This window comes from Lytechinus pictus, chromosome 5, assembly GCF_037042905.1.
Source record: "Lytechinus pictus isolate F3 Inbred chromosome 5, Lp3.0, whole genome shotgun sequence".
Taxonomy (NCBI): domain Eukaryota; kingdom Metazoa; phylum Echinodermata; class Echinoidea; order Temnopleuroida; family Toxopneustidae; genus Lytechinus; species Lytechinus pictus.
The window spans coordinates 41,120,675-41,135,856 of record NC_087249.1 but is presented as its reverse complement, the minus strand read 5'-3'; the positions used below and the strand labels follow the sequence as shown (position 1 = coordinate 41,135,856).

At 34.6% G+C, this 15,182-nt stretch overlaps 1 protein-coding gene across 3 annotated transcripts in view; it reads left to right on the top strand.

Moving 5' to 3' along the window:
* The window catches only part of LOC129261418 (protein eyes shut homolog), a 44,377-nt gene extending 37,403 nt beyond the window's left edge, over window positions 1-6,974 (top strand). For all 3 annotated transcript variants that reach the window (XM_054899483.2, XM_064100394.1, XM_064100395.1), the window contains 5 exons: window positions 501-542; window positions 1,632-1,844; window positions 2,485-2,586; window positions 3,548-3,597; window positions 4,318-6,974. In XM_054899483.2, the coding sequence (XP_054755458.2) occupies window positions 501-542; window positions 1,632-1,844; window positions 2,485-2,586; window positions 3,548-3,597; window positions 4,318-4,435 (525 nt within the window). In that variant the 3' untranslated portion in view covers window positions 4,436-6,974. The remainder of the gene's footprint in view (window positions 1-500; window positions 543-1,631; window positions 1,845-2,484; window positions 2,587-3,547; window positions 3,598-4,317) is intronic.
* Window positions 6,975-15,182: the final 8,208 nt, after the last annotated feature.

Sequence of the window (15,182 nt, the reverse complement as noted above, 5' to 3'; positions counted from 1 at the left end):
TAGTGTGATCAGCAAAATAATCATTACAGCTCTCAAAAACTACCAATATAACGATCCCATAAAGACATTGTTTGCTTTTTATTTGTATAATACTCGCCCCATCAGCTTATTTTACTATTAATATGCTGCCACAATAGTAATTCACTATCGGCATATCTACAGAGAAGGGGGGGGGGGTGCTACCCTCCTACTTCTTAATATACGCATTTATTCAACATGCTGAATCCGTCCCTGTCAAAATTTATTTTTTGTAGAGTTCCAATATTTATTGTCAAAACACATTGCTGTTTCTTCTATTTTATAAGATATGCACATTTATTGAATCATGAAGTTACAACAATACGATTCTACTCGCATACAATGAAGTCAAATCATGGCATGTTTTACGTTATGAGAGCCAACAATGGAAATATTTCTAATCAAAATGATGGAATGACATCGGAGACTGGCAATGTGTTCACATGACCATCAAATGTTGCGTTTTTATTTTTGATTTTCAGGGACTGTTCTTCTTTATCGCCCATTGTATTCTGAACATGGAGGTAAGCTTTCAAGCAGTAGTATTGTCTTTTGTGATCAACTGTAATATTGATTAATATCGTTAATTAATAGTTGTAAAGAGTATCATCGAACCGTAAGTCTTCTCGTTGTCAGGTGAATAAATAAATGAAGGGGTGGGTTGGATCATACGGAAATATTCGAAAATTTACGAAAATCTGCATCGTCCTGAATATAATAATAATAGTATAATAATAATCCGCTTTTATATTGTGCTTAATACTTCGGAACGACGTGTCTAATAAGCGCTTTACAGATACAATCATTGTGAAGATCGCTAAATAAATACTTATATTGTATTGTATTGTATTGTATTGTATATATTATTACCCCGGTCATCGGATTGAATCAGTCATTCCCGCACACAATGTGTGCACATCCTCCACTCCCCAGGGAGTATTCCAGTCAGTCGCCGGTGAGGCGCACAGAGTACTGGACAAGCTAAAATGACTTTCACATCCTGCCGGGTACCCATTTAGCACCTGCACGGGTATAGAGAGTGGTATAGATTCACGAGCGTACGAAGCGGGAGAGATGATTACATTTTGAAAATGAAAATATAATACGTTGTTATCCTAATGTTCATGGTAATATTCGGCAGGGTGGATTGATGAGAATCTTATTTATAAATGTAAGCTGTTCCATTATAGAAGACCGAGTAAATGATAGTAATGATTATTGAAAACCCCCCCAAATCAAGTTTAGTTCAGATTGTCAATCCGCGCACACGCGGTATACAATTAGGCTCTTTCAATACTACTAATACTAGTAATAATATTAATAATAATAGTAATAATATACATGTATGTGTATATATAATCAGGAGGGGGGGGGGGGGGGAGCACGTCCCTACACAGGAAAGGGCAAGAATTTGGGATGTATGAATTTGGCAATATCGGTTACAAGAATTTTTTCACAATTATTATTATTATCTGATGTCATCGGGGTATAGGGATACACATAGTAGTTTTGTGAATTGTGATTGACGTAAAGTGGGATTAGCAATTTGCTAGTTATTAAAAAAATGGGTACAAACATGGTACTTAAAAAAGTGTATTTGTGTGTATTTTCAGGTGAGGAAAGCATACGAGCGTCGATACGGCAAGACCAAGGCGGGAATGATCAGTTCTACAGCCCTTTCGTCCGTCTCCAATACTGCAAGCGGCAAGGGTGGTAACAGGAATATTTCGGGAAAGTCTAAGTCGACTTCTGGATCATCTTCTAAAAGCAATGCAAATGACACGGTGGCGCTTTGCAGGAAAAGCAGTGACGACTCGCAGGGCATGGTAAATATGATGATAGGCATTTGTAAAAAATTCCGGTTCAGATTAACTTGGAACGAGCCTGTTAATAATTGGCACCACACCCCGTTCCGGTTAAAAATTATCCGAAGTAAGGGCCGATAATTTTTACGCTTTCTGTCTTTTTTAAGGAAAAGATGCGTTTTGCACATTTATATGCGATAAAAGTTACAAAAATAAACAAAATATTTATCAGCTACGAAATCATTGAGTCATCATAAATAGAAAAAAAACATGAAATCACAACACAAAAACAATCTTTACGAATAATCATCGAATGAGAAAACAGCAAATAAGGTTGGAGTTTGATAATGAGGTAACTATTCCGCAGTATCATTCTGAAGCACTTTTTTGTTTATCAATGCGTTCCAGAAAAAAAAAATTGAGAGATGTAACAATGTTTTATCATTACTTTATCAAAGTAACAATCAATGAAGCATATATTTGGAAGGAATCTTCAGACCAATTTACTAAAAGAAAATAAAAATCTGATAAGTAACGATTTTTAAACCGGCGCGAGAAGTAGCTTCTTTGTTTCTTAAAAAGAATAAATCTTTATTGATTGTTCATGTGAAACCACACTCCTTGTGGTATAGATGATTTTGTTGTTTATCCACTTATATAGGATTGTCATGATAACCCGGTGAAAACGTCAAGCGTAGATGAAACTAACCATCTTAACAATGGATTAAGTACCAATCAGGATTCTACAAAGAAGAAACTAAGCGTAAGTATCTAAAAAACAAAGGTTTCATAAGATAATAGAGTCTTAACATTTCTGTATATAGCAATATAAGTAATCAATCTACACCTAACTCTAACAATATATATCACTTTCCCAGAAAATCTCTCATTTTTGTTTTTAAGAAAATTCAAAAGTATATATATTTGTTTATGGAGCTATTGTGGGATGGGTTAGATATTCTTGCGTTTCCTATATTAAAGGGTATCAAGGTAGCTTATCCTTTTGTTTGTATTCCACCTTACCAGTGCAATATTGAGAAGAATACATACGGGAAGAAAAATAAAGATTCATTCCGTAGGGAAAGCTTTCAACAACTTTAATGCGAAAAGTATTTTGGTATTGCTGTCAAATTGTCCATCGGACCATGCAGATTAAAGCATGCGTTATAAAACACTTACCGGATAAATTGTGAATAATCCCAGCACTTTAATAAATCCATATATTTTATTGTTCGAAATAGAAATCTGAAACAAAAATACCCCCAAATTAATTTTGCCCAGTTGATTGTGGGCCCGGCAGCCACATTCCAGTGCCACATCGACGTTGTCGGTTTATTAATAAATAATAATTTGACCAAATGAATTCCCCAAAATTATTTTTTATATTGTCAAAAAAGGGCAAAAATGGTGCCTCAAATATGTGCTAGCTCACGGAAAACCTACCGCATCAATTTGGATTTTAAAACGAAAGTGCGTAACATAGGAACACTCTGACCACGTAAAATTGCCGCCAAAATGGGTGAAATTATATGCTGTTTTTATTCATGGAGAATTAATTGTTAATTTCATAATTCGCTAAATCATTGGTAAAATAATACAATTTCGAATCAAATGCGGTTATTTTATCATCATAATACAACATTTTGTGATGTGTTTTTTGTTGAAAAAACATTTATTTATGGTATTAGTATTTTTAACGAATTTTTATTTTCTTTTAACAACAGCCTGACGGACCACTACAGCACAACGAAATACAGTGCCTCGTGAAAGATAGGTAAAGTCATCATAAGGATGATCACATTGAGTCCTGTGATTGGACTCGAACTTTTAGGAATCGCTCTCAGTAGTGGTTCAACACCAATAATACAAGTTACAAAAATAGCTTTATCCTGTAAATATGGTCACATTGAAGCCTCAACTGGCAATTACAAAATATTCAAAAAAGTGTACTACCGAACAGACTACATTAACAAATACACCTGAAAAAACGAACGATATAAACAATCGATATCGTAATACTGGCAAATCCCTCCCATCCCAATTTCCCTCGTTAAGTAAAAATCTCTATTTAATAATGGCCTGTGATCAGCATTGAAATATTTTATTATCATTATGTTGTTAGTATTACTTTTTACCATTATTATGATTATCTTTATGTTAACAGTTTTCATCACATAATCATTATTATAGTATTCATAATCTGTTCTTTAGATTAGAAAGCACACGTGACCCCCATTTCATATGGAAAACTGGCTTGCCATTCAACTTAATCCGGCTTATGTAAGTTTCCAGCCATTACCTAATGGGAATGAATGTAATTTATCAAACACATACTTCATTGTTTTTATATTATTTTATTCATTACGCATAGTAGAACTACATAATTTCCCTAACTGTGTATGGGTGTAACATTTCATTCGTTAGAAATGTTAATTCTACATTTGATTCATTAATAAACTTTTCCCCTTTCTATTCCAATTGTGTGATACTTTAGCGAAAAGAATATCAACCAAGGAAAGCAAAATGGCGGACTGTCCAAGGAAGCTAAGGTGGCTATGGAAAACATGATTTCAAAATCTAATGTCGCCTCGAACAATGAGAATATTGCATAGAAAGAAAGAACTTTATTTAATACTTACTTTTGAAACAAACGGCTTGAAGAAAGTAATGTTATTTGCTCTCAATATTTGAATATATTTCGATGTTCAGATTAAAGAAATATGAAATATATAATATTACACTAACTCAATGCGACCTTCAGTTAATCACATTTTGCACATGGAAACACTGTATTTATAAGTAGGACCACCCCATCTACGCCATCTACGTTAGAAGTACGCACAGGCTTGAGGCTGGTGTGATGATAATTAATAAAAGAGAAGTGTAAGGCTATTAAACTCATTTAATAAGCATGTGGAGTTCAACGAGAATCCCAATTGTACTGCCGTGTTGCTGTTTTATCTGTGTTTTATGAAATAAGCATACACATTTATCTACCTTTGTCCTTTATAGATACGAGTCTGAGTTTTCAAATCAAGATGTAATATAATAAAATTCTACGTATTTCTGAACTTCTAAAAATAAAGTGAATGATGCTCCAACTTAAAAAAATAAATTGTGCTGTAGGTATGACTAGCTTCATAAATGATTAAATAATTTTGAAATTTGATATCGATCATGTAAAGTTATATTTTTATATCAACATGTAATTATTGTTTGATAATTCTACTGGCGGGTAGCTACTGCGAACAGTATGGCGATCAATTTGTAAATAAACGACTTTGAAAAGGGCTCGAATGTAGATATTATGGGGGCGTTGCGTGGCTTCACAAATAGCCAAACCTATTTAGTTGATGATTTATTGATGTGGTTGTCAAACTAAAGGTCTCCCATTTTTAGAACGTTCGTCGATTTATCTTGAAAAGAATCTGTTTCCATCTTTTAAAAACAATTATTTAATGTGCCCTCATCTATTCCGTCCATTATACATCGGTAGATTTTGAAAAATTATATAAACATTGAAAGAACACAGAAATAAGTTGAAATGAAATAATTGTGTATTTGTTAGAGATAGAAATAACGTGAATGTTTGTACGATGGATATTTATGATAATGGTTTTGATTGTTGTTTTCACATTCGTTTCTGTAGTGTGCACAAAGGTTCGACAATATTTTCCTTGGAGACCACATTCTCCGCAATATTTCAAATCTATTTCAATTTTCTTCACAAAAAAGTCATAGATGTGCAGTGGCTACGTTCTCAAGGATAGTCTGGTTTAGTATTTTGATTATTTAAATTGAAGACGCAGGCTAAACATGGATGTGTTTATTTATCATACCACCACATAATGCTACGAAAATAATCGTCATTGGTTCACACAAAAAACAATTTGGACGAGGGATCACTTTTCTAGCTTCTTTGCTATCGTGTACTGAGATGGAAATTTCTGTCGGAAAATAAATTGGGTACTCTGAACACATCTTTATTCCCTTCCCTTATTTTTTCGGAGAAATAAAAACAAAGGAGAAGAAAAAGGGATTAAAAAATGTCATAATTCAATCAAAGCCTTTGGTGGCTCCATCGTGAAAAAATATTTCATAAAATCAACTAATATCAAATTTGAAATATGAAACTCGCATCTAACATTGTAGCATCATTTGTTAAATCTCATATTAATCGATTTTATATTGTGGATCTTGAACTTGTGACACGTTTAATTGCTCTATTATGATGTCTAGCTATTGTCTTATTTAAAAAGTTGGTCCAGTATTCTAAGAATTGTTTTAGTTGAATAAAACAAACAATTTGATCTTTTGTATAGTCTCTCGTACTGAGATTCAGAAAGGTTGGGGAAGCTCGTGAACTCATCATGAGGCACGCAAGATGCAATGTTGTAATAATTCTAGATAGACTGTGGCATATTAATGATCATATATCAGTAAAATAATATAAAATGATAATAACAATTACACCCTTCTTGAATTCATAAAAAATATACTTCAGTAAATTAAAAGAACAAAGAAATTTAACAATAAACCAATTACCGAGGAACACTTTATTTACAGATAGCTGTTCCATTTGGACAGATGGTAAACACAGTATAGGGTTTCGGAGAGCAGACAAAGTCATTTGTTTGGAGACTGAAAGAACATGATACACCTAAAAAAAAATGATGGGCATTATTTTAGATTGAAATAACAACTCTACCATGGTGAATGAGCATATTTTCCCCGTGTGTTAGACTCGCTCATAATGTCTGAATTATACCCCAGTACACTGTAAAAAATGAAGTGCTAAATTAGCACTTACAGTGCTTGCATAGTGACTGCACTACGAGTGCTGATTTTTTAGTTCAAATTTAAACTAGAAAATTAGCACTCGTAGTGCAGTCACTATACAAGCACTTTAAGTGCTAAATTAGCACTTCATTTTTTACAGTGTAGTTTCTGAAGCAAACTGACCAGTATGTAATTATATTGGACCCTTTTTAAGAATCTCGTGGTACGTAACCCCAAATAAAATCGACCTTTTAATGGTAGTTGCCGTGGTTACCGCAACAGCAAGTCTTTATGAAATGGGCGCCTAAATTCTTTTGATGCGTCCCAACATATATTTCGTCATATTCAATAAATGTGAACTTTGTGCAATAATCACATTGTAGATAGTATCATTAAGTATATAATGAAGTTGGTTTCAAATTATGAATGTGATGAGTACGAAGTTTTGGTGAAAGAAACATGAGAAAGCAGAGACTAAAATGGGATTTACCAATGATAAAAGAGGTTTGGATGACTGAAGTTGTTGGCTATACATGTTGTACGCATCCTATACCGCATATCAAACGTCAATCAAAGGACACAGAATTACTTGATATTTGATAATTACACTGTAAAAAATGATGTGCTAATTTAGCATTTACAGTGCTTGTATAGTGACTGCACTACGAGTGCTGATTTTCTAATTTAAATTTGAACAAGAAAATCAGCACTTGTAGTGCAGTCACTATACAAGCACTGTAAGTGCTAAATTAGCACTTCATTTTTTACAATGTATGAGGTTTTTACAATTCCCTTGGTAACTTATACAAGAAATTCGAGAAAATATACGACATAACTCAATTTATATTAGTCTTCTAACTCCAGCATAGGCAGCGGATCGACGGCAATGAGAATGAAGTTTGGTCTTAATAAAAATGTGACTTTTACCACTGTAAAACTCAAATGATGACATGGCTCTTGCATTTTCCTTAATCCGGAGAATGATGGAGGCACTTCTATGTTGTTAATTTGGTATGGGAAAATTGCATCTCTTTTAATTTTATCAAATCCGATGCTTACTATTTTAACGCGATTTAAGAATATAAGAAATCATAAAGGCAAATGTATAGAAAGAAGAAAAGGAAGAAGAAATGTATGCATATATATATATATATATACAGTGCGTCCCAGAAAAAACGAAACCGAGATTAAGCGATGATTTATCATAACTTAATCAAAAATACAATAGACAAATGACCTACCAATGTAAAGCTTAGAATCTCTTCTTTCATCTGATATTACTTAGAGTATTCCCCATTCACGCATGAGTGAGCAAAAACAATTTGAAGAAAGGATACCAAAAACTCATTTGGCGGGGGGTATCTGAATTTCAAAAAGAAAATCACATGCCTAAAAAGTTCAATATCTGCTCTTTTATTTGATACCTTAATCACAAAAAATGGTCAAGAAATAAAAAAGTTATGTTCCCTCGAAACAATGCTTGTATTTCCATAATTTCATTAAATAAACGTGTTTTCACCGGTTTCCCACAGAAGCTATATATCGCACGGTTAACAAAAGACTTAATGCATGGCTGATCGTCAACAAAACGGAGTGTCGAGTGAGTTTGAACGCGAGCCTGTAGAACCTCTTAATTTTATGAAATTATTGAAATTCAAGCCTTATTTCAAATAACCAGAACTTTGTTATTTCTTGACCATTTCCGCAATTGAGGTATAAAATTAAAGAGCAGATATTGAACTTTTAAAAAATGTGTTTTTCTTTTTGAAACCCAGATATAGCCCGCCAAATGACTTTTTGGTATCCCCTCTTCAAATTTATTTTTGCTCACTCATGCGTGAATGAGAAATAATCTAAGTAATTTTAGATGAAAGAAAAGATTCTAAGCTTTACAATGGTAGGTCATTTGTCTATTGTATTTGTGATTAAGTTATGATAAATCATCGATAAATCTCGGTTTCGTTTTTTGTGGGACGCACTGTATATATATAATGTTATATGACTAAATGTAAAGACAGAAGGGGGGTAGAAAGAAGAAAGAGAGAGTCGGGGCGTGGGCATCTTTTAAAGGGCATACGAACCAGCAGACTTGGTAGCCTCATCTCAAGTCCTCAACTACTCATATCTGGCCAGGTTCATTACCCGTAATGCATCATTCTGAGCAGTGTATAGTCTTGTAATAGAGGACCAGTTAAATAACAATTCACTACTTAATATTTCACTGATTGTGTAACAAAGGAGCAAAACAGACACATTTTCTCTCAAAACATCTTAGATTCACCACACAAACACAATTCTAGGCCTAATCTATTTTATTCTCTGTATTCAGGGTTTGGCTCAATAACTTTCTTCAATTACAATTGCAATAAAATAATTGAAGAAATGTTCATTTACAATTACTTTTCAATTAAATTACATGTTTTATGATTACAATTACCAATTACTTTTGTCAATTACAATTTCAATTACTTTCTAGAAAAGTCATAACTGACACTAAATTTTTTCTGTACATATTACCACCTATTTCAAAATACTTTTAAGTTACAGAGAAACTGAAAAGATGAAGGTTTAGGTTAAAGAGCACGGATTCTGCCTGTTACCCTCTTTGAGGCTGAAGCAGTTGACATGAAAAATGTCACGAAATTAATTTATAAATTAAGTGAGTTTACTGTAAAGTAATTGAATGTAATTAAAAGTAATTTACAGTAATGGAAGTAAATTACTTTTTTTTTTCAATTACAATTGCAATTACTTTCCCGTTCAAAATTTTAATTACAATAACAATTACTCAAAAAATGTAATTAATTATGTAATTGATCAATTACCTTGTAATTGAGCCCAACCCTGACCTGTATTACTAATAGTTTAAATCTCGAAAGGGTATACTTCAACCCTACAGCTATTCATATTACACAGTTAATGATAGATGCTGATAAGTTTGCCCCGCTTAAAAAAGAAAAACCTGTTTCCATAGTGAAATATAGATTTTCAAAAGCAAACAAGGAATGAGCTAACCACTTCACAATATTGTACGTTAGCGTCCGACATTTCACGAAGAGAGACACAAGCATGAAGACACTTCATATCTTTCAAACGCACGAGTGGTTATTGTATCATTATTTTCTTCCATGCCCAAGCCACTCGAGAAAGTAGATCAAGCAGATTAATACAAAAAAAAACTATGAAGAAACAGATTTTGTGCTCCATCAGTTCAAGGGGGGGGGGGGGGGGGAATAAAAGGGTTGGCAATACGGAACAGGCGCATATCATACTGGGTTTAGACCAATCATATACAGATATAGGACTAAATTGTTCAACTGGGTGACACGGGATAACAATACTTTTGTAAAGAGCTAACAATGGCGATTGCGTATGCACAATCTTTACTCCCTGGGGAATATTTAGGCTATGAACAGTAAATATACTTTCATCGCTAAGCCAACGACATTGGAATTACATACTACCGGGTACCAACTTAACGGAAAATGAAACTTTGAAACAAGATAGCTTGTGTGAAAACAAAAAAATCGAAGAAACAGTTCAAAGAAAGTTTGAGAAAAATTGAATAAATAATAAGAAAGTTATGAGCATTTGAAGTTTGGATCATTATTACAATGTAGATCATTCAGTTGGCAATGCGACAAAGATGTGTGATGTCCATAGAGATGTATACTAACTATCTCTATGGTGATGTCACAGTCATGTGAACAACTTTCCCATTACTACTTTTCGATATATTTCACTTAAACTGCTTCTTTTATCACATTTATTAGTAAATCATGTATTCTTTCTATAGGAGTAATACAGATTTTTTAAGGAATAAATTATATATAAAGAGTTTGTATCACCATAAAAAGCAAAAAAAAATAAATATATATATACATTTTTTTTTATAGTCCATCACTGGGAAAGTTATTCACAATGTCACATCACACATCTTTGTCGCATTGCCAATGAGAGGATCTCCATAGCAGAAGTGATCGCAATATTCAAGTGCTCATAACTTTGTCATTATTTGTCCGATTTTTCTCAAACTCTCTTTGATCTAATTCTTTGATTTTTCTCTTTCCGCACAAGCCCACTTGCTCCAAAGATTTGATTTCCCTTTAACACCTGAATGGAGAGTGACAAAGTATACAGTGATGCATTTGCCAAAGGATGATAGAGCAGCAGTAGGATTTGACCACAATACTATCTGGTTAGTACGGTCTGTATACAAGGTAAGAGCTAGAACAACTATCAATACGACGCAAAATAATGATCATTTGTCACTGTTTCAGCTATAACACAACAGATGTATTACCTGGAAATGGATGCAATGTTCCAGTAATTTGTGGACTAGTGATCATGGTGATGAAATTACATAGGGATTGCACGATACGCATTACTACCAACCTCATTTCAAATGACAGCTCGTAAGTAAATGTATCATACTCAAATCCTCATCGATTCTTTAGAGAATTGATACACCGTGACATCGTGATTTGAAAAGTAGGTTAAGAGAACGATTCAATAATGGGACTTCAATTTTGCGCGTGTATCTGTAAAACGGAGAGGCTTTCACAATATCGGTATCATCAAGCCTATGACTTGTGAGATATGGAGTAAGTCGAGGTCGAATGTACAGAATGGATTGAATCACGTCTAAATACAGGAATCAAAATGAATACATGAATATATATGCAGTAAATAGAATTCATGCAGTATGAGTGATGGTGGTTACCAAACAGAATAGCACAGTTCAACACTTTCTAATGATAAATGAAATGCAAATGGGTAATTATGAATAAAATGGGTGTCTATTTGCCTTACCTGTGTCGAGTGTGACAGAAATAGATCAACGCCTTGTCAAAGGCGTTAGTGCCGAGGCGGGAGTCGAACCCCGAACCTTGCGATCTGTATTCTGCAGAGTCTATCCATTAGACCACAGCACATCTTCGGAAAAGGGAAGAAGAAATGAAAGAAAGAAGAATAGTAAATAAAATTAAATAAATAAATAATACACGACTGAAAATCCACGGGTCCTGTCTTACAAAATATTGCGATTCATCCTATTACCCACAACTATGGAAAGCCACCAACGCCACCATCTAAAATGCATATTTGTTCAAAACGTTTTCTAGAATATATGATGTATATCATACATTCATCGCTTTCATGGTTGTCTTGACAATTCAGTATGCTCCTCATTGTTTGCAAAAGGACATTTTTGTGCAAATTTCCTGTAGGAAAAATGATGACATTGATGGATTTCCATCTACACTGTTAGAAAATTTATCCTTAAAATAAAAGCAGTTCCTGCAGCAGAGTCTCGAGAACACCTGTAATCTTACCGGATTGCGTTATCTTACAGAAAATTGGTATTTGGTGTATGGAATCTTACAAATTTCCTTAAATAAAACACCCTTTTCCCCTTTTTAAACAGACCTGTTCGGTTAAATTGCAAAAAAATTCCTGTTTTATGAATTTACAGAATGATTCTGTTATTGCTTTCTGCAAAAATCTTCTTTTTTCCTGTAAAATCACGGGTTTTTTAACAGTGTAGTTAAGATTGATTTGATCAAACTCAACTCTTTGTACGACGGGGACCCGGGTAGTGTAACTTTAAATTTACAGTGTTATTATGTGATCGTGTGATTTTTAAACAGGTAAATTCACCTGAATCAAAGAGTAACGGGTATATTCAAAGGCTCGTATTCTGAAGTCAGGTTTAACTTAGACCATGGTCTAACTCTGTGCTAAATTATGGGAAGCCAAAAGTGTCAAAATTTGCATTAAGTTGTATGTTTACTGTGCTTTTTCCAGATTCATCGATGGTGCAGACAAAAATCTATTTATACTTCCTACACAATTATGAATGATTTGAGAGCCAAATGAGGTGAAATATTATATCTCTATACTGTTAGTGATTTATGTAACAATTGGCTGTCCATACTTAAACCACAACTTTAAACCTGAGTTTAAGTTAAACCCGACTTCAGAATACGGGCCAAAGTGACCAAAGATTTAATAAAATATGTATTAGGGTAAAGGGGTGAAAATAGGGCGGAAAAAGGAAGGATGAAAGCCCCACAGGCGCATGGGTAACTATGACTGACGTGATCAGAGTATTTGAAATTAGACCTGTGAGATATAGATCTTAAATAAAATGGGATAGTATCCTTCTTATATTCAATTATCAATGTCAATTTCACCCTCACCACAAAAGAGGTTTTGGATAATAAAGTAAAAATCAGATTAATATTCTTACCATGGGCAGCATGAACATGAAGGGCCCAATTCGGTAAACCCTAAAAAATACTCGAGGGGGGAAAAATCAATCCCAACAGAACCGCAGTGAATATACTTGTTTTATCATTCCCAGATTTCATCTTAAGCTATTGAAAATGAGTTTTACATGATTTCACCAATTCGTTTCACAAGATCTTTCATTTCTTAACTCTTGCTTCAAACACCATTAAACGAACACTCATATTATCTCTCTCCTAAACACACGTACACCCTCCCTCGCGCACACAAACATCCACCCACACCACTCCTCCACATACATGCACTCACACAACAATCGCACACAACCTCACTCGCAGTCTTCTCTTAAGAGTCGCACAGGCCTTGAGCTAACACAGTTACACTAACTTAACATCATCATAAGATATCGGAAAAACGCGGAGAGGCTGGGGTAATCATGGTAATACGTAACACTGATCGCCCTTGCAGTTTCTAGCATCTTATCAGGTCGACGCAAAATAGGGAATTTGGCAAACACCGCCTGTTATCTATAACAAAGGAAGCAAAATATGGGATTGTGCAATATTTTCTCAGGGGTTTTCTGTAAGAGTTCGCATGCGTCTAGCAAGACTATATTTCCTTTTGCGAATCCTTGCCCGTCATGCCGATGGATAACCATTTAATTTTTTTCTGTGATCTTAAAAACTCAACTGTATTTGATAAGTTCAAGTGATTTATATTTGATATTTTGCACGATTTGTCTTTTTTATGGTCGAATGAATAATAATGATGATGATAATAATAATGATAATAAAAATAATAATATAAATAATTATTTAGGATGATCTTAAGATGAGTGGGTAGTAAACAATACTATACAACCCTCTTTTTTCATTCAGAAATGCCATCTGCTTTAAGGCCTCTTTCCCCTATTTACACAGTCACTGAGAAAATAAGTATATAATGTCATGACAACCTTGAAATGTTTGCCGATCATTACGGGGGCAGAACTAGTATCTCCAGGAAAGCACTGGCGTTCAGATGAGGGTTGGGCCTTGAGGATGGGAGGGGTGCTCTGCCTCCCCCAAATGTTCCACGACCCCCCCCCCGTATAGAGGATATGTTAGATTTTCGCTCTCCCATTACTTTTAATGTTTATTATTCAAAAGATAAAAATATTATTTCATATTTTCATGAAACTGGGCTTTTGAATGACATCTCCCACTTTGTCTCCCCGCTCGCACTGAAGCACTATCCCACTGCTCACTTCATGAGCAGAAACAGGTAACCTCTCGAAAAAAAATCGTCCTTACTCCATCGAAGCTCTTACATTATAGAGAGTACATTGACATAGGCAGGTACAAGTACTTTGGATAGAAGATATACTTTAAACATGGCTAAAGGCATCTGGAATCCTCTCACCGCCCAGCCCCATCTATTCTTCTCATTTTGTGAAAATGAAAGTGCATATACTTTTAGGTTACTTGCATTTACGCTATTAAACCTCTGTCATCTACACGGACGTGGGTTTCTTCGATGTCTTGACAAATTTGCTATTTCACTCAGCAAAAAATCATTTTGACCCGGATTGGTGATGCACACATTCTGTGCATTTCCAGGGTAACCCTTACATGAAGCTTGGAGATGAGTACTTTAGACATGACGTGGCGGTGAGGATAGAAATGAGAGTGAGGCACGGAGTGTCTAATGAAGGAAAGTAAGCGAAAGTGAGAGTGAGAGAGAGGGGGAGAGAGAGAGAGTGGAAGAGAGAGAAAGGGTGGGTTAATATAGAGAAGAAATGAGAGAGGGGGAGAGAGGGAGAGAGAGAGAAGTGGGGGGGGGGGGGGGTCAAGTCTGAAAGCTTTCATTTGGACATGAAACTCAGAAATTACTTTAAAAATTAATCTATATCAAGGAAATTTCGCTTCAAATAAATGTTCTTAGCTGAAGTGATGCGAATGGTAAAATATCAAAACGAATGCTGATTTAATGGGGGCACCAAAAGTAATCACATAAAACAAGAAATAAATAAAAGCTGCAGGGAAAGAAGACTTTAAAGAACTTCTTCCAAATTATAGATGTCAGAACATTTTTATTGGAAAAAGGAGCAAACAAAATATGGTTATCCTCACGACTCTACATGAACTGCAAAGACACGTGTCAAAACGTTTTGTAGTCGAATGCACTTATAGTTGATCGATTTCTTTTACAGCAAGTCATACGGATGTAATTTCATACATTACTGAAAGTCTTTATGTTGCCCATACCATCTCGAATAAAAGTTCACGAGAAAAGGGGGAAGTGCATGCTCAGCTTAGGTGCCATAAAGTTCATAGGATAACTTCAAGGTGT